This window comes from Cyanistes caeruleus, chromosome 1, assembly GCF_971803275.1.
Source record: "Cyanistes caeruleus chromosome 1, bCyaCae1.hap1.1, whole genome shotgun sequence".
NCBI lineage: Eukaryota > Metazoa > Chordata > Aves > Passeriformes > Paridae > Cyanistes > Cyanistes caeruleus.
In genome coordinates this window covers 83,487,317-83,514,671 of record NC_141701.1, presented here as the reverse complement: position 1 = coordinate 83,514,671, position 27,355 = coordinate 83,487,317, and the positions used below count along the sequence as shown (strand labels likewise).

General features: G+C 37.9%; 1 protein-coding gene across 4 annotated transcripts in view; it reads right to left on the bottom strand.

Moving 5' to 3' along the window:
- Positions 1 to 27,355, bottom strand: part of ZCCHC2 (zinc finger CCHC-type containing 2) — a 45,548-nt gene that overhangs the window by 6,307 nt on the left and 11,886 nt on the right. The window contains exons 2-11 of one of the 4 annotated variants that reach the window (XM_086899339.1): positions 23,722 to 23,833; positions 20,346 to 20,422; positions 18,098 to 18,169; positions 15,381 to 15,493; positions 13,385 to 13,479; positions 9,253 to 9,336; positions 7,295 to 7,352; positions 4,408 to 4,546; positions 2,812 to 2,876; positions 1,874 to 1,968 (exon numbers count right to left, since the gene is read on the bottom strand). In XM_086899339.1, the coding sequence (XP_086755465.1) occupies positions 1,874 to 1,968; positions 2,812 to 2,876; positions 4,408 to 4,546; positions 7,295 to 7,352; positions 9,253 to 9,336; positions 13,385 to 13,479; positions 15,381 to 15,493; positions 18,098 to 18,169; positions 20,346 to 20,422; positions 23,722 to 23,833 (910 nt within the window). The remainder of the gene's footprint in view (positions 1 to 1,873; positions 1,969 to 2,811; positions 2,877 to 4,407; positions 4,547 to 7,294; positions 7,353 to 9,252; positions 9,337 to 13,384; positions 13,480 to 15,380; positions 15,494 to 18,097; positions 18,170 to 20,345; positions 20,423 to 23,721; positions 23,834 to 27,355) is intronic. The other 3 variants (XM_086899350.1, XM_086899355.1, XM_086899360.1) reach the window with 3 other exon arrangements.

Here is a 27,355-nt window from a genome sequence, read left to right as displayed (position 1 = left end):
AAAAGTTACCATTGTAAATAATTAATGCTTCAGACAAGCTCAAAATAGGGAGGAGAAAATGAAAGAAAACATGATGCATTTAAGAATCACAGTCTCAAAATAGGGCATTTCAAACCAAGTCTGGATATATAAACCTAGGCAGAGTTCAGACTAATTTTTTCTCTTAGACTGTATCTCCAATAAGTATCTCAAAAGACATTTTGCTGTTTATACGTGGGTTGAAAGCTCATCTCTGAGCAGGATTTAATGGCTTCCAGCCTCTGAGGGTTACAGCTTCTTTTTAAACCAGCCAACAATTAACAGGAGGCGATTGCACATGTGTAGAGTGGTGGGTAGAAAGCAAACAGAAGTCCTGTGGAAAAACATTTCCTACTAACTTTGCAGAATCAGAGAATCAACTAGGTTTGAAAAGACCTCTGAGATCATCAAGTCCAACGTATGCCTAACATCACCTTATCAACTAAATCAAGGCATCAAGTGCCACATATCCAGTCTTTTTAAAAACACCTCCAGGAATGGCGACTCCACCCCTTCCCTGGGCAGCCCATGTTCTTTCTGTGACAATTTTTTTTCTAATGTCTAGCCTAAACTACCCCTGGCACAGTTTAAGTCTGTGTCCTCTCCTCCTGTTGCTGGTTTCCTGGGAGAAGAAACCGATCCCCACCTGGCTATGCCCTCCTTTGAGGTGGTTGTAGAGAGTGATAAGGTTGCCCCTTAAGCACCACTGCATCACCTCCTAAAGTCATCATCAGTTCATAAAAGCTCAGTGTGCTTTGCCTGACAACAGAAACAGTAATCAATCAGAAATGCATGCAGCAGAACTCTGCCGTAGAGTGTTTTCTGCTTAATGGCACTTAACTACAGCTTTCCAAAATTGTTCTAGTTTTGCTAAGTTTGTGAACAGCGAATTCTTAAAGTTTTAGTCAAATGCTTTTTGTAGAAGGTAAAAACACCTGCCCATAAAACACATAAACAATTCAGAACAGGATCCAGCTGGAACTCTCCAAGGTAAGAAGCAGTGAAAAGAAAGAATAAAAGCTTAAGCAAGATTGTATCACAAGTGGAAGCAACAGAAATACAAGGCACTTTTAAAGAGTTCTTTCAACACTTAGGCCAATTAGGTGTTGTAGAAAAAGGCAAACTCTTTTTCAACCTTCTGTCATGAGAAGAAAGACAAGGTCGAAACTGATATTGGGAATTTAGAAAACATCATGATGGCAAGGTCAATGAGTAACAGTCCTTCAGAAATTTGTAATAAAGCTTGGAGACTCAGTTTACTAAAGGAACACAAATTTAATTTTGTCTTACAATTGACTGATGTACACAAGTCTTGGCCAAGACACCACATTTAGGATTACCCTAATCTGAAAACTCTGCTCTGGCAGCATACACAGTTCTGTGTTGCAGATCAGTGGTCACTTGGTTTAAACACTACAGCTTATCAGGGGTTCACACCACAGGTTTTATACAGCTATCTTGTGATCCGTTTCACAACAGATGAAGAAACCAGTAGGTTGGAAAGAGGACACTAATGGCAAGATGCTCCATATCCACACACTCAGACTGCTAAATTTCAAATGCAAGTAGCCCAACAGTAGCTGTTTCTGCAATTACTCCAATCCATAAGCCAATGTACAGACTTCACTAGTATTCTGCCATCTACGTATGAAGAGATATACCCCAAGCAATTCGATACAGAAGACTGAGTCTAGTGTGTTTATAGAACACTATATAAAAAAAAGCACAAATTAGGCTGCCAATAGACCTGCACCAGAACATTTTTCAGACTTGTGCTTTCCCCTATACAGAAGACTTCAAATAAATCAGCTGCAAGTTCTGTTTCTTACTAACAGCTTTGGAAAAAGCACCTTACCTTTTGCTGTCCCAGTACGGATGTGCGGTGACGGTGCAACTCGAACTCCATTGCTCCTGCTAGTCAACCTGCAGTCAGTTTTCTTTGCTTTCTCCCTGTGTAAATAATTTCATGGCTTTTTTGCAAATGCATGAGCACAAATAACCAACTATGAATGAACACAGAATGACACTGGAAACAAAGGCAGTGACTCCAGGCCAGAAATGTGTATTTAACAGATACGTAAACAAACTTAAATAATGAACAATTAAATAGAGGCTGCTGGTGCAATATACCAGGAACTAAATCTGCAAGCAGTGTTACTAAACACTGTGAATGAAGATCTATATAAGGAAAGACACCAAAAAGGAAGTGGTGCAAAAGTCATTTTAGAAAGCTGATTTGTGTAATGCAGCCCTACACCAGTCTAGCATAATAGCATCTGGAAACTTGGAAGTAAGCAGAGTATTAGGTAAAGGTAGAAACGCTTTCAGTTCTCACAGTACAGAACTGTGTAGCCTGCAGGAAGTTCTGAAGCCCTCTGATGTGCAAATTATCTTCAATAAGACATTACAGCCAGTTACCACCCACTTCATAATGTTAAAGGTTGCTATCAACCCTCATTTGATTTTCTGGATAGCTTTACACCTTTTAAGTTTCAAATAAATATAAAGGGAAAAAAAGGCAATTTAGTATTGGTTTAGAACGTACTTCTACTCCATCTTTTTATTAAATACCAAGCAATATTTTGAGAAATGAGCACAATCACTTCAATTCTATTTTTCAAGTTATTTCTTTACAGAATAAAAAATAAGGATTTTTATATAGTTTAGCTTCACACTATACCAGCTCTTGTGCCACCACAGCAAATAAAAGCACCTAATCAACTGCAGACTCTGTTCATCAGAGTGAATGCATTACACTTCATTTCTGGATTACTGGTTACATTGGAAACTTACTTTTCCAGCTGTGGTTTTCCTTTCTTCTTGCTAACTGCAGACAGACTTCGTTTTTCCACTGTGTGCTAGACAGAAAATACAAAGACGCCAGTCAAACAACGGAAGTGGTTTATCAAAGCCAAGAAAGCACCTTTTCTAGACCAACAGGTCCACAACTCCAAGAGTAGTGTGCTCATAGGTGCTATAACCACCAAAAAAACCACTTGTTCAGTGCATCTGAGCCTGTAAAATAACGCATCATGTCTTGTGTTTACATGAGAATCAGCAAAACACTCAGCAAATTACTACTTGCAAGTATGCCAGATATATCAATCAAATTATTGTTTGCATACTGTTCTTCCTCCAGAGGATAAAACCAAATGTATTTCATCACACACCTGCTATAAAGAACTATCACCAAGCTTAAGGAGCTACTGAATTTATTGATATAAATGGAATAATTTGATAATTGGGAGTAGGAAGTACATGTGACAAATTACTTCTATGTAGTGACAAGCAGGTACCTAGCCTTAAACTGGAGGTTTAAGCTGCTAAACTAAACTGTAGAATACAGCATACAAGCACGTAAGAAAAACATAGGACCTACACAATTTTTCATGTATACTATCACTAACTGTTATTAACAACTCATATTTGGCAAGGAGGTAAGATTTATGAAAATTCTGAAATAATCTCTGTCTAAATCATTGTATCTGGTCTTCCTTTAAATAGCTTTTCCGCTGCTTTAGTAATTAGCTTTTCTCTTGCTTCAAGCTTGAAGCGTTTCAAGCTTTGATGCAGTCTACCATTTCACGTTTAGAAGCCAACCTCAATTCATTACCCTTCTTTATGAAATACGGAAACTATGTTTGTTTGACTTGCTATTCCACATATAACATAAACATAAATATTGTAATTCCAAACATAAATAAGAGTGTGAAATACTCAAAAATACTCAAAACCATAAATATCAAGCAATTCTAATATTCTGAATTTTTCATATATAGGCAGTGAGCAAGCTTCCTTCCCCCAGTTTCATTAGTAGATAATTTTATTTATAAATAATTATTCTGCTTACCTACATTCACAATGAGATTGAGCATTGAAGAGACACAAATCTCAGACAAAGTGTATATGCATCCATCTGATAACTTTTTTCAATTATTATTTAAATAATGCAGGTAAGATAGAAAGAATGTTTAACTTACTGTACCTACTGTAGCATTAACACAATCTAGCTGCTAATACAGTTCCTAGTTTCTTCCTTGCAATAACAAATTGCCCAAGCGTTACAGAATCCTCTCCGATCACAATGCTAAAGTAACAGGAAAGTGCCTAATCAGAAATTAACATTAGACTTTTCTGATTACTTCTGATTACATTCTGCTGGGAAATTTTATTTTACAAATTCATAAACAAAATATTCAGTTTTCTGAGACAGTGGTAAGGAATCATGGAGCATTTTTCTAATCAAGGTAAGTCAGTAGCAACTTCAACACTTATTTTGTACAATTTTAAGAGCACATTTCATCTTTTAAAAGCTACATCTCATCATGTGTAGTGGGCAGACTTCTCAAATGTCTCAGAATATGGGTTTAAAGAATAACAGTAACACACCTGGTCAAGTAGGTTACTACAGTGCTCTGGGTGCTGCTGGACAATACAGCTTTTCCTTCTCCAGTCCATCACCCCATTCTGCTCCGAGTGCTGTATGTTAAGGCTATCCAGTGAAGAACATTTTGCACTGCTAGTGCTGCTGAAAAAAAAAAAAAAAAAAGGCCCAAAAGTTATGTTGGTATGAACAAACCTGCAGGCTTTTCTTACCAACATACATATTTCGCACCACGTTGGGATATTTTGCTTTCAGAAAACCCTAGGAATTTTCAAGGGATTTAAAAGATGTAAATTACAGCAGTTCTTGTGCTCTAAAGTTATGATCTGACCATAATTTGAGTTCCTTTTTCATTTGTCTACTATAATTTGCTGTAGAACTCAGAACAACAGAATTTGTAGAAAACAGTAATTGAGGGAAGAGTTTCATTGGATACTTCTACACATAAAAACTTTGCTATTTTCATACCAGATGTGTGGAAATGTTCCAGATAGCAATGTATTCTGAATTCATCTTCTTTCTTAACATTAATGACAAAACCAGAATTACTTTGTAATCCCTGTTTCAGATTTCATGAGATAATTAAAGAAAGGAGCACACAGATACTACAGATCATACTGCAGCTGTGTTTGTTTCAATTTCAAAATAGTTAACTTGCTTTGCATTTTTACCTTCATGAATGCTAGTTTTGAGTAGTGCAGGGAGAGGGGAGTTGCACTTGGAATTTACTTTGGACTTCACAGTGATTTCCACTGAAGCTTTGCTCTACAGCAGCTGGTCAGAAGCAATGCTCAACTAGGTCTGAAACCACTGGTAAACAATAGCTGCTGAAAAAACAGTCAGGGTTCTGACAGTCAGTAGGGCACAGGGATCTATAAACTTTTTGTGTCTCATACAAAAACATGCCTTACTGCTGGCTGGATGCAAAAGGAAAAAAGAAAAAAGGAGTTAACACTTGTAAATTCTTATCTAAATACTTATGGTGATAATTGAAAATGCCTTTTAATTCAGGGCTGTTGGCAAGTGGCTGCAGAAAGGTTACTGCAATATGAAATGTTACTCAGTTCCCATGATGGCAAAAATCCAGCTCACTTGAAAGCACAAGACATGCTGAAGTTCCAGTAGCTACTTATCAAATACCTCTGTGAGTAAGGGCTCAAACTACTTAAAAGATACACAACAGAATATTAAAAAAAATTAAGAAAATGGCCAAGAACCCAAGAAGGTCCCAAAAGACAGATGTAAGCCCCTGACTGCAAAGATGGAAGCAAGGTCACGTTATAAACTTCTACCAAGTGGAGGTAAATTATTTCACTGCCAAATTTGCAGTCATTTCATGGAAACTGTAGTATTGCTGAAGTTTTTGTTTTGTATGTGTGATCTCATTCCTACCAGTAAATTTTTGAACCTCTCAAGAGTAAGGCTGCAATTCTGAATGAAAACAAGAGGTAGACAGATGCACGGTGTACCAATGCTATTTGAGACGAACTGCTTGTGACTCCAAACGGTTTTATGCGTATTTAAAATAGAAAAGTTTAATTCAGTGTCATTTCTTTACAACCCATCAACAACAGGCACAGATTTTAAGGAGACAGACACATAAACCAAACAGGAGAGGACTAACAGACCCCTAGCAGTCAAGAAGTAAACACATTTCCCCCTCTTAGATAAACAGAAAATAACAATTAACTAAAGGAGTTTCTTTCTCAGGACTTTGTGGAAATGTCTGTTCCTCTCTTTCCTACCTAAAAGACAGATCCTAAACTACAGTCAGCCTTAGTATAATTCATTGTACAATGAATAAAAAAAGGACAGTTTCTGTATTAATAACTATAAGCTACTAATTTTGAATCCTGTTCTGATGACTTTGTAGTAGGCTGTATGTATATCCACCAGTGTAATCGCAGATTTTGTCAAGATGACGCTTTCTTCTTGAGAAAATATATGCTGAAAGAAGGGGAGTTAAAAACCAAAACAGACACAAACCACTAACTTGTCTTGTGGTAAATTCACAAGAATTTTGTCTGTTAAAAGATCTGTGGACCTTAACCAACACTGTTCTGTGCTACGTTTATATTCTAATTACTGGAATTCCAGGTAAAGTTTCACCACATGATAAATACCTTTTACAGATAAATCAACACTGAACAAAACTGTAAATCCCAATAAATTTCGTATCCATTTCTTTCCCTTAATTTAATTGAATTATTGCACAACTATGTGCAAACATATCTTAAGTTTTTAATCAAAATACATTAATGAGTGAATTCACATTAGGTACTTCAGGGATCTGAAGGCATATGTAAACTACTTTAATATGGTTAGGAACTGGTTCCACTTACAATGGACACAAACCAGCAAGCTAGCTGTGCATGCATTTGCCAGTAAGCAAGGGCAACAATGGACTACCTTCACCTATAAGCTCCTCTCTGAGGTTACTTCAGCTTCAAATCAACAGCACTGAAAATTTTCAGTACAAGCATGGGGTATGTGCACATAGGAAAAACACATGCCATAGAGATTGCTACTCATAAACACAAAATATCAATTCAAATAGTGAAGATTCACAAAATTTGGATAGCTCTTCTGTCCTAAATTTTGTACATCTTCACTATTTGAACTGATGTTTTGATTTGTGTTTATGAGTAGTAGCAATCTCTATGGCATGTATTTTTCCTTCTTAGAAAGATTTAGTAATAGAGTCTTCTGAACTATTTTTCTAATAGAGATTAAGTTAGTAACAACCTCCCAGACAATAAAAATAAGACCAGAACACCCCACCAAACAAAAGCTCCACAAACAAGCTTTAATCTAGAAGGACACATACTCTCAAAGCACTAAGAAATGGAAGTTCAGACATGTAACATGGTCACATAACATCCTAGTACCTACTTGGCAACAGGACTTTTTCCATTATGCTTCTTGTGAACTGCTGTGTGTTGCATTACATCTGGAAAAAAAAAAAAAATCAAAGCCAAATTTCAACAGCAATTCTATTTCATCTTTTAAATCAATCCAGTAAATTCACCTTTCCATTACTACCAGGCACATAGCAGAAGACATCTTCATTAAACAGCCAGGCTTAATTTACAGTGCTGAAATTAGCAGGTGCATAAAAGACAAATCAGTTTGTACAGATGATATAAACAAGACTTTACCTTCCATTTCACAGAAGAATGAAAGAGAGGAACCATGACAATGCTAATGTTTGCTCACCTCTGTATTTAATTCTAAGCACTGAATGCATGACTGAGTATCACCCAGTACGAAAGAATAGAGAGAGAGGAAAGGAATGAGTCAGAAAAAAATACAACATTTTGTAATTTCCTCTGAACTACTGAAATTAATCACAAAACTTTGTAACACATTCTGACTAGCACACAAAGACCAGTCCTACACTAAAGTACTGCATTCTGAACCTGAAAATTCACTATGCAAATAAAACTTTACAAATTACATCTGACAAAAAGAAATACTGCCTTCAAGGCCAGGCTGGGTGGTGATCTAAGTAACCTGGTAGAGTGGAAGGTTCCCTGCCTGTGGCAGATGGTTTGGAAATGAAAGATTGCTTCCAACCCAAACCATTCTAAGAGTCTATGAAAAAAAAACTAAGAACTTTAGAGACACAGTCTACCCTTTTCTTTAAGGCAACTATTAAATTTTAGCAAAAGCAACTTTCCTTAATTCCAGCTACTGATGATCTTAGTATTCTTGGTACTTATGATTTTGACTGAACTCCTCTCAATGCTACACGTAAGTCCAAATTATAGTTTAAAACTCTGAGAAAAAAAATAATGATTTTTAAACTTCTGGGAAACACCAAAATGGTACAAAAGGTATTCTGAAATGCATATGTAGTTTCACCAGGTGAAGAGATTTATGTATTTTTAAAAACAATATATAAAAGACTATTTGATCAAAATTGTAAATATACTTGGTGTGTTCTGAACTCTTAAGAATATGGCAATGATTATTTTCATAAGAAAAAGCTGTTCAAACTGCGTATGTAGATTACTGAATCCACAGAAGTTCAACAGCAAACTTCTTATGAGTTATTAATGTGAAAGAGGATAAGAGTGTTGTCATTACTTGAAAGCCAGCATAAGTGTTCAGTGGTCCGTGTTCACACATCAGTCCCCTTTCCCATCCTTTCCACCTACCAGGAGATTATATTTGTTTCCTTCCAAAAACATTGCAAAACCGGCTTGCTGTTCCTTTCAGAATGAAACTACTGACCAGACACCCGGCTGCTGCTTCCAATGTGTGAACTGTTTTTGAGGCCTTTGAAAAACACCAGATTTCAGACTGTAATCAATACTCACTACAGTCCCAAACTTAGTAACAGCCCAGAGTATCAAAGCAGCATAGGTTAAGAATAAGAACTAGAAAACTTACTCCTTTCTGTGTAAAACTAGAGGCTAAACAAATTTGGCATATTTAATGTAAAACAGTCTGCAACCCTTGAAATACTGCGCTTAACTCTGAACCCTGGTAACTGAAGAATAAATAGGCAAGGACTATGAAAAGTCTATAAATAATGAAAATAATAATGAAACTCTATGAATCATCTTGGCTCAAGATTAATTAAATTGAGAAATACATATTCCTGGTTGTTCAGCACAGCTGTGAACTTCTGCGTTCAAGCTCTCTATGAACGCTGCCACTTCTTGAATTACAGAGCAACCTCTTAAGGAAACTGCTGAAAGTACACAAAAATTCTTCATTTGCACAGCAGATTTAATTCAATTTTTGTACTACTTTATACCAATGAAGAAATCAGTCAAGTGTATGATTTCCAGAACTGAATGTGGTAAAATATCTCAAAGAACCACCTTTGAGTACACAACTACCTTCCTCCTGACTTGAAGCTTCTGAACTGTCCTCCTTGAAGTGTTCTGCTGTCTTAACCGTCTTCAAAGAGGGTTGTAAGTTACCTGCAGAGAATAAAGTTCACGTAGTAACTTTATAGAGCTCAAACAACTGCACAGTTCCTGAATGTTTTCACTAAACTGAAAGCTAGGGAAATGGAAGACTGAACCTATTGGTTTGCATTTGGCAGCAATTTGAACATTGCCTCCTTCAAAGCAGGCCATCTCCAAGAGTAAGGCCTCTTAAGAGATACTTCTATTTTGAAGAAAATAGTGTCGAAAATAATTTTAATCCTATGGTACAATTTCAAAAGGCTGTGATCATGAAAATTATTAAGAGATATTCCTACTATGCTGCACTTCAGATTTTTCTTCATAATCATTTTGTGTTACAACAGGAAATGGGAGGAGAGCACTGACAGTTACCAGCATTCTTCTGCAACAAATTATACTCCTCCACTGTCAAATCATTCATCTGCCGAAAGAGACCTAATTTGGGCTAAAGTCTTCTAGTGTCCTTAAGCACAGTCTTCACACACCAGTTTTGCCTTTTTATGCCAGACAGGATGAAAAAGAAGCAGGAATAATATTCAGAGTTTTGCTGCAGAACTACCACTTCCATGCTCTGAGAAAGGACTTCATTTGTTAAAGGATCTAACTCTAAGAGTCTACTCTTTCCCTCTCAAAAAGTTACAAGTTAGTGCAGGTAAAAGCATCTGAAAGCTGTTTCTTAGGAGCCTGAAACATCAATAAGAAGATCCATCTGAATATCATGTGCATGGAAGATACTAAATCCCCAGAGATTATGCTCTCATGTCTACTCCAACCTGAAAAATTGTCTGAACAACTGAATTTATGAACCAGGAGGGAACTAATTGATTTCCTCTTTAATGGAACCATAGCAGCATAAATTAAGCTTACTGAATACTCAGTGTGAGATCCCAACTATTGTTTCAGGTATAAAGCTTTTCACCAAACACAGAATTCACTTCCACATAGATTTTCCTAAAAAACTTTGTATTTCTGTGAAAAGGTATTTTTATCCCTGACTATATATCAGCTGAAGACCAACTTAAGCCACAAATGCTTTGTCTGTCAATTCATCCTGCATGTTCTATTCGAGAACTACATGAGATTTTTCTTAAATATATGCTTCCTTTCCCAACACTGTCATGCAAAACGTGCCACTGTGACTAACTCACATTAACAAGTAGCAGGATTAGAGGAATCCCAAACAGGAAACATAGAAAAATTCAAAAACCAACAATAAAAAACCCCCTCACGCATCACTTAACTGGGGTGATTTTGACAACAGGTAGTGTGAGTACTTCTGTCTTAGTACAGCTTCTATTATCCTCCACCACAGGAAATGTGACTCTGAGCTACCCTGAAAGTCATCCAGTGCCCCTTCTCAAAAGAAAAACAGCTATGCATAAATTTATCACGCTAATTCTCTTCACCAAATGTTTTCTTAATCTCTAACTCGATGTCAGGGCCTGAATTGTGCCAATGGGCTTTGCAACTCTTCCCTGCTCTCCCAAGGGCTTCACGTGCCCACAGGTGAAGATCCAATCTGGTACACTGCAGTTTTGCAATTTGGGGAGTGACTGCTGGGAAAAGAACTGGCAGATGCCTCACCCAGGGCCTCCATCCTTTGGCTCAGGAGCCGCATTTGAGCTCAGACCCTCGCCTGGGGTACACTGTCTGCACACCTGTGCCTAGACATGAATCTTGCTCGCCCTGTTCTTAACCCTGACCTACTGACTTATTTTCCCACCTTGACCTCAGACCTGCCTCACTACTCTGGACTTGTCTGGTAATCACCAGGCTCTTGCCTGCCCGTGGTCCCAATCTTCCTCATAAGAAGTTAAGCCTAGTGCTTTCTGTCTTATTCATCAGAGAGAACAGATCATCCTCTTTACATTACGACTCTTTGGTATTCGAAGACTTCAATCATCTTCCATTTGAGTCTCTCCTCCTCCCTACTAAACAATTAAGTTTCTCATCCTGTCTGTCATGCATTCTACATCTGACAAATCCCCATGAACTTTCATGTACTTATTTATTATTACAAAAATTATCTCACACTTAAGATCACTTTGTAATCTGTAAGAGTTCAGACAGAATTGACATTTGTCTATTCTCCTGATCTACCCACCCTGCAGATCACTTCTGCCCAGTCAACTCTGTCTTGACGGAACTTCACACTGGTTCTTTTTTGAAACCATTTCAAATTACCACCATGTACAGCAATGCATTTGCAAGTCCTTCCCAACCAGATGCAGTCTACAGTCTAAAATACGTACACTGTCCAGTGTGCCCATTGTTAACATGAATCTTTGTGGACTTTGGAAACTCTTTCCTCCCCATGCAGCCTTTCAGTACAATAGCAGTACACGAGAGGTGTCAATCTTTACAGCCGTAAATTCCAGCCAGTTCTACAATCACCCTGATTGTTATTAGCTTAACGTTTTCACAAAACTGCCATGTAAGAATGTACAAAGTGCTACTAAAAATGTTAGAAAGTGACCTATAGCTTCTACCCTAACTACAGTGCTTCTGTCTCATCATGGAAAGAATATATTAGTCACAGATCACACACACCATTTCAAACTAAAGTCAGCTGTCATTCCTCTATTTTTTTCCAAATGAATATGAGCCCCCTGTTTGGAACCTCCAATCTATTCAATTCCTTACTAAGATCTTTGGCAACTTCTGAGGCAGTGGCAATACAGCCAGTGCCTCAATTGTCATGGTGTATAACATGCACTGAAAGAATAAAAGATTCAATGGAAACAAAGATCACATCCATATAGAGAAACCAAGCTTTGGTTGCACAAACAACTGTACTACATAAATAGGTTAAGAGGGCCACCAAAGAAATCTCTGCAATGCAAATGCTGGAACACAATTCTGTATGTTTTGAAACTAGGGACATCCCATCTATGTACTCAAAACAAATATTAGTTTAAATATCAAGACAGATGCTTAATTGACAAAAGAAAAAAGGCAGATGTGATTTTTCAGGTCAGTTCAAAACTTTTGTTCCAAAATTGAAGATTTTGAGAAAGGAAGAAGTGCCAAACTGTTGAAAGGGGAGGGCGGGGCAGGGGCAGGGGCAGGGACAGGGGCAGGGACAGGGGCAGGGACAGGGGCAGGGACAGGGGCAGGGACAGGGGCAGGGACAGGGGAAGGGACAGGGGCAGGGACAGGGGCAGGGACAGGGGCAGGGACAGGGGCAGGGACAGGGGCAGGGACAGGGGAAGGGACAGGGGAAGGGACAGGGGAAGGGACAGGGGAAGGGACAGGGGAAGGGACAGGGGAAGGGACAGGGGAAGGGACAGGGGAAGGGACAGGGGAAGGGACAGGGGAAGGGACAGGGGAAGGGACAGGGGAAGGGACAGGGGAAGGGACAGGGGAAGGGACAGGGGAAGGGACAGGGGAAGGGACAGGGGAAGGGACAGGGGAAGGGACAGGGGAAGGGACAGGGGAAGGGACAGGGGAAGGGACAGGGGAAGGGACAGGGGAAGGGACAGGGGAAGGGACAGGGGAAGGGACAGGGGAAGGGACAGGGGAAGGGACAGGGGAAGGGACAGGGGAAGGGACAGGGGAAGGGACAGGGGAAGGGACAGGGGAAGGGACAGGGGAAGGGACAGGGGAAGGGACAGGGGAAGGGACAGGGGAAGGGACAGGGGAAGGGACAGGGGAAGGGACAGGGGAAGGGACAGGGGAAGGGACAGGGGAAGGGACAGGGGAAGGGACAGGGGAAGGGACAGGGGAAGGGACAGGGGAAGGGACAGGGGAAGGGACAGGGGAAGGGACAGGGGAAGGGACAGGGGAAGGGACAGGGGAAGGGACAGGGGAAGGGACAGGGGAAGGGACAGGGGAAGGGACAGGGACAGGGGAAGGCAAGTTGATGCTACATAGCATGTTACCACTGTCAAAAGTACGAGTACCTGCTCAAAAAACTATTCATTGACCCGGAGGTCAAATACAACCAATATTGTCAAATGCAACACAAACACAAAATTATAAAACCGTACTTAGGCACAGCAGCAAGAATAGCTTTTTATAGACTTTTCATTATATAAAACAGTATTAGGATATTTCTTACTGTGAGTGTGCAAAGATTCTGATGAAATTGATTGGAAGAAGTTGTATACTCTCTGATTCTGCAGAAAAGCTTGCGATGTATTTGAAAATAGCTGCCTGAAATTTAAATGAGAGTTTTTTTAACTACATAACAGAGTCATAGGAAGAACACAAAAATTTACTACAGTACCATTTAAAAGCAAAATGGGAAGTTCTTAAGAAGTCCAAACCCTTCAAATTGCACATTTAGCATAAACAATGTTAAAAACTACTTCTGAGCTTTGCTATTAAGTGATAGTATAAGCTTGGAGTACAGCCAATATAAGAAATTGGTACAATGTTTTTTTTGAATTTAAAAAGGTAAGTGCTTTTGAGTCATCCCAATTCAAATATTTTAGCCACTTGTAACATTTTACGAAAGAGGAGTTTGGACTGAGTTCAAAAGCACTGGACTCTGTATTTTAAAGTTTATTTTTTTTAAACTGAGAGCACATTTATGTTCCCAAAACAACGCATCTCTTTCTTAAATACATTCATATGGTTAAATACAAAGTCGAATCCACTTATAAGATCAGTATTTGAATTTCATAATTATCTCCAAGAGCAAAGGGTGGGATTCTCAACATTGCTCTGCACTGGTCTGAGTCACCAAGAGGTCAGTGACAAATTCTATTAGCTTCAAATAAGAAAATAGGCCAACAATGAATGGTTTTCACTTCCCACACACCAAGGTCTCAGATATTACTTGCCAGGAGACATTACCCAGTTCTATTTCTTTGGAGGAGGGGCAGGGGAGAGCAACTTTTGGCAACTGGGCACATACTGAAACCCCCAAATAAGTATATATGCTAAAACAAACACTGAAAGAAAAAGGAATTTGAATACAGTAATACTATTCTCTTGAGATTATTCATGTAGCATTCCTGTATAGTCACAACACAACCAGCAAACTGTAGTTACAGTTGCTTACTTTAACACAGTTGTGTATGTTCAGAGGTTATCTTTGAAGTGAGTCTCTTGGGTTTGTAATTACTGTGCAGTGAAGCTTTACAACCTTTCTGTACTACAATACATTCCGTTCAGTCAACCTCTGTTTAACAGGTTTATTGATTTAAAACCACTATGTTCATTAGCCAAAATTGTTCAGACACATTAATTTTTGACTTGACAATCAAGCCAATAGAGACAGACAAATATTGTAGACCAAAATTTGTTAAAAACTTGGCGAGAGGGTGGTTGAGGCTCAGAGTGGCTTCATATCTTCTTCAACTAAAATATTAGGACAAAATGCTAAAACCAAGAGAACATTATGAGAAAGAGTTTGAAAAGCAACTACCCCAATTTAAGAGACACTGCCCCATTATGACATTATGATGAATAATTTGTTTTCAACAAGGTTGAACAATCCTGACTGAAAAGGACAAACATAACAAGGCATCTGTACCAAACAACAACAAAAAAACAAGTAGGCAAACCTAAATTCATGTTACTGTTCTGAGTCACAGAATTCGACCACCAAGTTCTCTCATGACTAAATAGCATATGATGAGGTATGGGCCATTTTCTTACAAATACATGAGCTACTTTTAATGTTATATACATGCTTCACTATTACTGTTTATTCCTTTTAAATTCAATTCTGTTTCTCACTCTATCCTGTCATAAAAAGAACCTATGTGCTCTGAGTTACTGTTTCTAGTATTTCTAAATATACCCTTGTGTAAAGGAGGTAGCAGTAATCCTTCCTCAAGTGCCAATCATTGCTATATAATGCTGCTTAGGACAAATATTTTCCTACTTGTACAATTACTTCCAAATAAATAATTCTACCAAGTCTAGTAAAAGTCTTAATTCAAAGAAAATCTGAGAGTCAAGAGTATCTGTTTAATCACTGCCTTCCCACTTTCTTAGCAAATTTGGTTTAGGTAGCAGAATTTCCACTGTCCATAGGAGTCATCTAGCTTGACTTCAATCACTTCTCCAGTGATACATTTCAGGCTATTTGCTAAAACATTTACCTGATTATGGGCTCAAGATCAGCATGCCTTCGTTCCTCCCTCTTCTGAAAACCCTGATTTAGTGCTCTTAAAATAGTCTTGTCAAATGCTTCAGAAGACAGTTCCTTTGGGAGCTGAGAAAAAGGTTAATGTGAAAAATGAGTAGTTGACATTTTAAAGACTGTATTTGTCCACTATGCGTCTTTATACCTTTTGGTATCAACAAGAAACTCAATTGTTCCAGTTTGAGTGATGTATTTTACAGACCAAAGGTACAACAAATCAACATCATATAGTTTTGCAAGAGAAACACCTTGCTGTAAATCCTCACAGTAAATCCAGGCATAAAATTGTTTAAAGCTCTATTTGAAAGAAATACACTCAGAAATCTACCAATACCGTGGTCTTTTCTAGGATAGCTTACAGCCTTTTTTTTTCATTTCTTGCTTTAAATCTTTCACACATAGAAATTAGTTCTGAAAATAACAGGAAAAAATAACCAGGCATGGTACTCATTATCATCACTTAGCTAGATTAAACTATTTTAAATAAACAGGAGTATAAAGGGAACCAGTTATTTAATACACTAGACTTCAGTGGGCAACACTGAGATTAATTAATTAATAGCAAGTCCTCCCCAGTTGCTATTAACATGGAAATTTCTTACCAAAATTCATTATAACTTTCCAATGTCAATATAACAAAGTGAGGTCTTCTGATGCTCTAGTTGAGAAGGCAAAATTCTTGCTACTAAAGAGCATTTCTGTTTTAAATGAAGAATAAACGAAGCCAAAAGGCACCAGAAATTTACTGCAGAAGTGTGGGAGTGAGCAAATCTCCTATCCTAGTGTTTTGTATGTAGATTTGTCTCTGAAAACAGCTAACTTCTTGTCTTTATAACTCCTTGCAAAGGAATGCAATTCCTTCTGTAGTTAAAGATTCAGTTATATGAAGCCAAGATTAGGCGCTTAGCTAAAGGTAATGGGATAGCCTTGTTACTTACAAGCTTATTAGTCTTTCCACATATGTGGGTAATTTCCTACTTGCAAAGAGGTTTTTCATGCTTATCACCTAAGAGAAACCAGTCTCTAATATAAAGCATCCAAGTTATGCCATTTACTGCCTTAGTTTTCCCACCAATGCTTCTATCCTGAAACAGTTTTTACCATTATCTTATTTCTATTACATGCAGCATTAGAATTTTCCATCAACTATTTTGACCATTTTTTTCTGTCCCTAGGAAACTGAACATACTATTTAACAATGCCATATAGATTGGAACAAGAACAACAAAAAGACAAAATGTAAGGGCATATGAAGCGGACATTTATACTTTTATGCTTTTTTAAAGCAAGGTGTAAGTTCTGTCCTGCTTTATTTAACAATTCTCTGTTCTATACTTACAGCTATCAAACCAACGCAAACTAAATATATTTTTCAGCTGTGCACATTTTCCACAGAAGACCTCAGGAAGCTCATAGCAGCTTGTGGTTGTCTTCCTCTTGTACTGCCATCTCTTAAGACATTGCTGGAGCAGTCAAGCCAGCACATGGAACACCCTACAGCAGTCAAACAGCTCTGGATCATGTCTGCTTTCCTGGTTCTTCTAGGTTCTAGGAGGTCAATTTCAGACACTTATGTTTGTCTTACACAAGTGGGAGCACAGGAGGCATGCACCTGAATGCTCATCCCAGAGCTGTATGAAATACTGTTTTTAGGGTTCTCTTGAGGTGCAAATGCATGTACCCTATGCTGTGGGATAACCTGCAAGTAGACATGCCATCCATAATTCAAACCCTCACAAACCAAGCTCTGGGAACTCGTAGAACCACATATTCAACTAGATTAAAGCAGTTGTGAATATTCACTGCTTCATTTCTGGAATACTGGAAAACCACACTGATAATTTAAACTGAACAAGACAATGACCTTTGTACAGGGACTGGCTTTCTGCTCGCAATTCACATTGCAGTTAAGGACACCAGATGCCATCAAAATATGTTCAAAACACATCTGTCATTACTGCCCTGAATAAGGAAGAGTTTAAACATAGAATAATTTCCCATAATAGGTGGAACCCAAAATAGTAAGACACTGGCAGTGAACACAGTTTGAAGTCATCACACTAAAGGGTCTGCACATGGCCAATGAATAGAAATGTATCCTCTGCTTGGAGCATGGGGGAAAACAACTGAGAGAACTTTTAGCTTTTTTAAACATGGACACACATGCACATACATGCTAGATTTTCCTCAAGTTGAACTCTTTGTGATGATGAACAAACTTCCTTTGTTCTACTGAAGAATACAACAGTTGAATTAAAAACTATTACGCTTATGGCTATGTCTCGTTAATTAAATGTAACGAATTCCACTCTTCAAGGTCCTTCTAATGAGAACACAAGCAAATGACCAGTGGTTGTACCTATACATGACCTCTGTGGGGAATATTAAAAACTCGTTTAGTAGTTTCATGGAACTTGAATTAAAACTCTAAGCACATTTTGGATGAGACAAGTAATCACCTGAAAAATTCAAACATTCTGCAGGACTGCTCCTCCTGCCAAGATTCTTCATTCCAGTTGATGTAATTAAATGGTTAATACAATTGTGAAGTATAGGAATCTGCTAGCATGCTTTTGCTTCTATAATTATACCCCAGAAATCATAGCTCTCCTAGACTACTTCTGAAGTTATAAACCTGATGTGTAAAGACTACTTTCATATTTGAATACATACTTTTAGCAGGAATTCCTGAAGCTCCTGATGTGTTTTTGTTACACATGTTACTGAAAAATCGGACCAGGTTACCTAGAATAAAGAAAAAAAGAACGAGGAAAGTTTCTTTTTCCAAATTTCATAGCAATTAACTTTTCAGAACAATTCCATAAATTTGGCGATCTCAGAGTTAACACCCACAATTAAGCAAACACCAGGCAAAATGGGGATAAGGCTGTACTTTTTCTAAGACATGATAATTTTGAGTGTGTATTTTAAGATCACCTTCATGTTATTTGTGGCTAAAGGGAGCATGGACAATTTCAGGGAAATACAATGAAGTCCCTGAAGATTACTGATTCAGAGAGAAGCCTGGCAGAAGGCTCTGTTATTATGGGACTTGTATCAAGCAGAAATAATCAACCACAAAAAACAGGTACCAGAGAAAAGGACTAGATCAGATATTTTGGATTGAGCTCTCACTGTCATTACTAGGAGTCAAAATGAAACAATAAAAAATCTGTTTTTATTACCTAAAAAATAAGTTCATCTGCCTCAGACACAAATCTTACACAGTCACATAGATGTTGTTTTAAGCTACAAGTCATAAAAAGTACTGCAAGTTACTAAAGAAGGCACTCAAAAATCAGACAACATTTTGGCATATGCCTGTATAAAATTTCAGTAGCTTATTGTTCTGACATGACATGCAAGTAGTAAAACATCACCCTCACATGCATGTTTCCAGTTAAAAATAAGTAAGCTTGGTTAGATGAGTGCTGCCCAGCTTTAAGCTCACTTCTGGGCCAAATTAGTTACATGGGAAGATACAGGTAACAGGAGTGGACATGACAATTATAAGCATTCATTTACTCCCAAGAACTGATAGAGAAATGTCAACCACAAACTGCCTTCAGCATAGTTCCCAGAAATTCCAACTACCCTTGGTGCCCTCAGCTGGGAAGCCATGACTGCAATTGCTGTTAAAACCTTAAAAAAGCAGTGTCTGGGCAAGCACGAAATTATCTACAGTGAGGAGCACGGTATATACCTGCACAGACGAGGAAAGGAAACTCTTTCCTAAAAGAACTGGTGGAGTTTCAAGATTACTGAAATACTTGCCAGAATATCTCCACATTCCCCCTTTAACAAAGAAATTCAAAACCACTGTCAAATCTGTCTACATGCTAAATCTTTAGAATAGTTTTTTGACATTAAATGCTGATAATCCATATAGGCATTCTGTACAAAATTTTCACACCTCCTACTGTATTTTACTTTGTACTTCACAGACTATTTGGAAAAAAAAATCTATGACATGGTTGAAATGTTTGGTTAACATTAAAGACTTTGAAGGGTACATTCCATATATTACTGTCCTCAACAAAAGAAGAGTGCATCCATTTAGAGAATACAGTATCACAGGATTCAATACCAAGCTCTGGGATCAACACATCAACTTTCAGCTCAAAATGGCTTTTTTTAAGTTTGCTTCTTCAAAGACCTCCTGTAACCCATATCAAGTGGTGAGTTAGAATGCTTATTGCAAACCATTCTTTTTTGGGTGAAAAAGGGGAACATTTAACTTTATCTTCAAATCTGGTATACCACCAGAGTCACATCTATTGACACAATGACTCAGTGTTAGTCAGCCCTTGCTAAGAAATTACTACCTTGATTCGATTAGAACATCACCACCAACAGCCTTATCAACTATTATTTAATGAATGCTGCCCTTAGCTACTGCAAGAGATGAAAACTATACTAGGCAGGCGGCCTTCCAGTTTGTGGCCATTTTCCAGCTTGTTTGGTTTTGCCTTAAGAAACGAAGTCCAAAACAAAGGAACCAACCTCCAGTTTTCTCAAAGAGCACAGGATCCACCCTCATATGGTAAACAGTGAGAAATAAGATCCAAGATGACCATATGATTCAAAGCAATCTACAGCTGCAGACACGATTGTGCTCCTGTGCCATTTGAGCAAATGAGTGGCTAGTTTTAGAAATCCTATGAATTAGCAAAAGTCAAGTTTCCTGAAGTGATGTCACACACCCAGCTATGGCTGATGTTTTACACCTTCCCCCACCTTTATGCCCTCACACTTTATGCCCACAATTATGCAAAACACCTGATTTTTGCACAGAATTCGAAAGAATTACAGGATAATCCAAAGAATTTCAAAATTGCCTCCTGTGCAGGTTTTTTAAACAAGCTGTATGTATCTGCAGTACATAGACAGTAATTTAACATTCTGGAGGTTATTCGCTTACTTTGAATGTGTACTCCAAATGTTTGTCAGCCCTTTTTCTCGATACGTCTTTCAGGGTTATCTTCTCAATGTGTACAGCTGAAAGAAAAACACCTTATTGTGCACTCCAAAACTGACAGTTTGCAAACCATTCCCTACTTTCCCAGGCTCTCTGAGCATGCCCGTAGGCCAAATCCTGATGCACACAGCATGACTCTTCTTTAGGAGCTGTTTTATTGCAACACACTGCCAGGGGCAGGTAGAACCTTGCTCTCTCCAAGTATTCCTCTGGCCTAACGACAACATCATCGTCAGTGCATGTCATGGGAACCTGTGCACTACCCAAGAGCTTATTTAGACCAAATGTCACATAACTACAACAATATAACCACTCTAAGTGAAAAGACAATAAAAGGAAGTCAAATCGTATCTTTACTCCAAGAAGTAACAAGTGCTGATAAAAAACAGACAGTGCCTTCTACACCTAGGGGTCAGAAACATCAAGTAGCAAATGAGGGCAAACTAAGGCCAAATAACCACATTTCTGAAGGGTACTTAGGCAAAAAAAATAGTTAGGGAATGCCTGAAGGAGACAGAAATGAGTGCCAGCAAACAGAAAACAAAGAGAAGAAGCAGAAAGCTACAACAATTGTACTGTAAAGCGTGTTATTGAACTAAACTGAGAAGGAAGAAAGGTACTGTAAGTACTTGCTACTTTAACATTCCTTCCCCACAGCCCACTGTATGCGGCAATAGGTGAGTTCTGGCTGTGACCTGGCAAACAGCAGCACCATATGGCTTTCAGGGTCTGGAGGTTTTCTTGAGGGCACACAGCATTGTTCAGGTAATATTCCATATAAAACCCCTTATGTAGCCAGGATGGGCTTTTCACTTTTGCTGCTATACTGGCCTAAGTACTCAACAAAATTTTATTCTAGTGCAAGCCTGAACACATCTTTACATGTGAAAATAAATTTATTTAAAAGCAGCTCAACCCACCCTACATCATCAATGCTTCCTTTCAATGCTTTAGAAACCCTTTTTTTGGAGGGAGGTGGGTGGTGTTAACAGTTAATGTTTTCCTTTCAATTTTTAACTGCATGTTTACATGGGATATATTGGGAACTATCATAACAACAGTATTTTTTCTAAAGAAATTAAAGCTCCTGCAATTGTATGCTACAAAATTTATTAATGGATATTAGCTAATTACCATCTAATATAAACATTTTTAAATTCATTTTGTTACAATTCAAGTCTCACCCCTATCAAACGTGCTATTTCTAAGAGAAATAAGTATTGGCAATTTCCATAGAGGAACAAAAAGCCAGCAAATAAGCCTAGTGATAGTGCTACAGCTTCCAATTTTCTTAGAGAGACAAATAGTGTGCTGGTGGATAATGGCTGAAATACTCTAGCTGGGAGTTAGGAAGATAGACAAGCACTTCATTTACACCAGTTAATGAAGATTTATTACTACAAAGGAAAGAAATCTGAGATGAGCTAAAGATGCCAGACAATATCAATATTTTATGAAAAGATGAATATTTAGTGATCTTAATTTTTACATGTCTGTTATAGACTAAAGTGCTGTTTGAAGAAGGACCATAGCACAACGAAAATCTGGTGCAGTAAAATTTCTTAATGGCTAACATTCAAATTGATACCGGAATTCATATTCATAAGTTAATTAAGAAGTTGATTCCCATGACTGGAACTGAGAATAGTGGTTTAAATTGCATTCCACTACATGCATATATTTAGCATACACAATTAGGAAACTAAGACCATTAACATTCACAGACAAGCTTTTCTTCCCTAATGAGACTGTGCTTATTTTAGACTATTGAGTGTTCTCAATGCTAAAAATTTGTCCTCAGGTATAAAAAAATGTATTACACAATGGAGTACCTTCAACTTCCTTAACTTCTTTCTGCTGCACACTTCATCATAATACATGATACAACAGGTAATTACACTGTTGTTGCTGCACACCTTTAATTCTACAGTTTCAACAGACTCCTTTATAATTCTGTCTCCACACCGACATTTAAATTATTCTAAATGGCTAGACGGGCAGAAAAGTTTGAATACACAAACCAATGAGGCGTGTTACATCTCTGCATCTATTCTGGACACAGCACATGCATCCAGGATGATTAAGTAAAGCATGTACACATGACACTGATTCCATTTTAAGTCAAGATTTTAAAAATTCATATTCATCACAGCTGAGAATAAAACCTGAGTTTCACTATCAGTGGTACTTCTAACCCAGTAAGGAGATTTCTATAGCAGGGAGTCTCTACCATGTAACTGTGTAGCAAATATCACAAAGTTATTCTGATCCTTCACTGTCGTTTCTCACTGTGATAATACAAATGCGGAAAAATATTTAAGCTTTTTGCTAGATAAAATTATTCAACTTTTTTGGGCTTCTGTTATTAATTTGAGAGTGTTACTAAAGCGATTCTCCCTTTTAGGTTTCTAATTCATGAATACGAACACTTTGAACTCCATAAAAGGAATTGAAACAGGTTTGTTGTCTGTAATCTGCCATAATCTTTCTCTGTGTTTTTTTTTTTTTTTGAAAGGAATCAAAAACTCTCAAATTGCCTGACTTCAAAGTGCAGTTAAATCTCCACACAAGAGACAAAAGGACATTTATGAGGACAAAATGAATAGCAGTCGTTTTTCCATATTGTTGGCTCCTTGCTATCTGCAGCCTATCTGTTGACTAATTTTGAGTAGACAAGTGACTTGCTAATCCTCTTGAAGAAAAAAGGGTGAGAATAAATCTGTTTTCAATAATGTTCATTTCTTCAAAGAGAAGAAACTGTGCTGGCAATATCAGAGTTTTGTTTATGCTCAGAAGCCTTGTTCTTCTCCCCAACAGAGCCAAAACACTGACTTCTATGAAGCTTTTCACTTCTCCAAACTGTCATTTCTGTAAAACCTGCTAATATGTGGTTTTATCTAGTTGTTGCTTTTTTTTTTTTAAATCTCATCAAATACAGCTGAATCAAGCAGCAAAATTTATCGACTGCTTCCCTAATTTTTGTGTTTAATTTTGCTTTAAAAAATCTAAATACTATTAATACAGTTGCATTAAATGTTCTTGTTTTCTTCCAAATCCTACCCCTTTTCTTCAGTGGGAAGCCCATTTGCAGCTCATTTTCATGCATTCACTAGTAGTTAGCAGCTAACACAAATGACAACTTGTTATAACAAAGAAAAGACCAAGTAGGCACCAGTGAAGCTATTTTACTTACCAATCACAGCAGCTTCTTGTTTAGATGAACAACAAGATAGATACAAGATGTCTACAACTCCAAGCAGAATTTAATGTTCAAGGAAACCCTTAAAGCCTTCCTCAAAGGAAAGCTCAGACAACATACCTTCTCGCTGAGGTCTATGGGAAGCCATCGGGAGTCCATCATGAGGTGCTGTGGTTCGTTCTAGCAAACTGGTCTCATTACTTGGCATGCAGTCACCATGGGAAAAGTCATTCTAAATTGAGAAAGAGAAAAAAATAAACGTCTTAGCAGAAGGTCTGTTACCAAAGTTTGCTCTAAACAGCAGGTATTAAAAAAAAAAACCCCACAAACCCTTTATCTGGTATTCCACAGGACAAAAAACTGAAGCTCTTGACAATGACAAAAAGACAGTCATTAGCCATTTCAGTTTTTACTTTATTTATGTGTTTATCAAACCTATAATCTCCAATGTTTCATTGACCGTATTTCAAAAACAGACAAGGGTAGGGAACAGCGTCAAGCCTGACAATTCAAGACCATTAGCTCAGAACTCAAGCAATAAGTTACTATTAGAATGAACTCTTTCAACTACTAACGTGTCAAGTCATCTACTCACTACATTCTAAATATATTCTCCTCAATTATATTCTTGCCCTATACCTTCAGCCCGCCACCTCTTCTATATAGGGAATCATAAGTAACTCCTTGGACAGTCTATGAGAACGTGTGATCCATGCATCTCTAACCAACTAAATCCATGTATCTCTAACCAAATAAACATTCAGAACCTAAGAAGTTGGCACCAACATCCTTTCTTAGAGGAAAGGACAGACTGAAAAGCTCATCTCCCCCCACATTTGCATGCAGACTTCAGAATTATATACCAAGACATATTACTGGTTTAATACAGTGCACAAGAAAGGACACAACAAGAAATCATAGGAGATAGATAACATGGACAGATAAGAGAAGAAAGAACAATCTAGGCTAATAATGATAAATAAGAAAAAAAATTTAGAAGAGCATGGACTACAAGTGGTTTCCCTAGGGTAACAAGAGCCTATATAATTTTTTCCAAATTAAGATGAAACATTAATGTATCAATTTACACATTCTTCAATGACCAAGTCCTTGCTAAAACAGAAGCAAGCAAGGAAACAGACCAACCAAGCTAAAACTCAGAAATATTTTATAACATCAGTAACATTAAATGCAGCTGTTTAATTCCATGTTCAAGGAAACAACACATTGCCTTAGAAAGGTACATCCAGAAAGAACTAGGAAATACAGGAAGTTACTAGCAAGATTTTGGATTAATCTGTTTCAAGTAAAGCACCTTAGTTTATCTGTAACTAGTATAACACCTGAGCTGATTGAATAGCAAGTTTGGGAAAACTGAATACACCAGAAACATTTAGGAACTGGTCTGCATGAAAACTAATTTTTTCATTAAGGATGAAGCACACTGGAAGACATTCATAACAGACGGGTAGAGAAAAAATATAAATCTCTAGAGAGCAGTCTATTTTTAAATTCAGGAAGCATAACAATTAATGCCAGAATATATGTGGTTTGCTGGGTTTTTTTAAGGACTTGTGCAATGTGATGAAACAAATCATCAGCCAAGATTTGTTACTGTATTTGTTGAAGAGGACCATAAGACTGTCACAACAGAAAGACCAGAATGAGGAAGCACAGAGGCAGCAAAAGACATCTGATCTCCTGCTAATTCTTCAACAAACTTCTTCAGATGTGACAGATATACCAGCTAAAGCTGGCTTCATCTTACTAAACCAGCATTACTTCATCTACAGAGTGGTTACAAACTGTAGCAACTCCCAACAGTATATCCAATACATGCAGACCCAGTTAGTGTCCAGGTACCAAGCCTGCCCTGGGCATGCTGGTAACCCAACTTTTATTAGTGACACCAATAGCAGCAGTTAGCAAGTGCCTTTAGACTGCACTGCAGAACATTTCAGCTGTTTCATCAAACCAATGTGTAGTTTGTGCTCTGAGCTGAGCATCAGTAATTTCAGGTTTCAAAGCCATCAGATTTAAAATATAAAGCCTGCTTTGTTTCTTCAAGATAAAACTCACACCAATACCCAGTCACTCTGTAAACAATCTCAACAAACATCTAATAAATTTTAAGTGCAATGTCATACATGGAGTAAAGAAAGGAAAACAGCTGTATGTCAATGAGACCGCAATTTTTAACTGCTTTAGCACATTTTCAAGTTTAGTTTACTAAAAAAAACCCTGAACAAGCCAACGCACAAGCATGCTCTAGAGAGATCCACTTCCAGAACTCTTAAAAAAACCCACTGATACTGTTTCAGCAGACATTTCATAACAATTGTTGACAGAAAATTGTGGAAGTACTTTGATTTACTCCTGATCTAAAACCAATCAAATCTGAAGTCAGACCTTCTTTTGCATTCAAAGTCAGGATATTTGTTTTAATAGAAACCAAATTACAGCTTATTCTAAAAAACAATTGCTAGTTAAAAAGTCAAATAAACTGTGAGCAGTTTTTAGGAGATGTACAGAAATAGGATTTACTTCAAAAAAGTATTCAGCTCATGTCAAAGAAACATTAAAAACTGCTGCTACACCTTCTAGTACTAGAGAATTGCATCTTACCTAGCACATACATCATATCTTTGTAACAGCATTCAAATACTTTTGCAGTGAATTATTCTAGAATGGTTATTTTTCTATCCATGGCAGCACTCTGTAACAGGCAAACTACAACTGCACTTGAAAACCCCCTAAACTACAAAACATGAAATGTTTCAAACCTTATTTAAATAATTATGTCCATTATTATAAAATAATTATAACTATAATAAATTCATTATTTATTCAGTTGAAAAATTCTGCACCTCCAAAGTTAACCAGTAATATGCACTGTGTGTATTCTGTGACTGCTGGCTTTCACAATAGCTAGTGCAACGTAGGAGTAGACAGTGGGAAATCCAGAGCAGTCAGAGCTTACAGCCTGCAAAGCTCCAGATCCTGCCTTAAGCTGCATTACAGCTCTCCACTTCTGGCGTTACCTGCTGTGATAATTCTACAAACTCATAGGTAACTGAAACACAGGTTTCACTGTCAGAGCAGACAACACTAGAGCACAAGTGACTGCAAAATCTAGGCAGTCTCAAGGGCCAAAGAGTGGCATTGTGTGTTGCTACCTGGCGCCAGTCACACCAGGAACACAAGTTCTTTAAAGCCTGGTACGCTGCTGAGGAAGGTCATGCTGTACAGAACTAGCTGTGCTCATCCTTTCCTGTCAATGAATACAACATACTCCATGTTCACACAATACACACGAGCCTAAGGTTAACTCTCACGTAAGCCTTTGTCACTGTGAGACTACTGCAGCTCACAGTGCTGCTGCTAGTGATTAAAATGTAGTGAAGTAGGAAATGTGGGTGGCCCCAAACCAGCTGCCAGATAATTAATTTGATAATCACACAGGTCTTCCTGATGGTCTGGAAGATTAACTACACTTCTCCTTAAAAGTGAAACAAGCTAAGAGAGCACCCTAAAAATTATCTGCTCTTACAACCTAGACTAGAGTTTTGTATGAAACAGATCTGTCCTCATATGGTCAAAAGCAAGTACTATGTTAAAAAAAACCTTATCCCTTCCCAGGACTGCAATCCCAGGATTCATAATCACAGAATGTTTTGGGTTGGAAGCGACCTTAAAGATCACCTAGTTCCAACCCCTCTGCCATGGGCAGAGACACCTTCCACTGGACACTGCT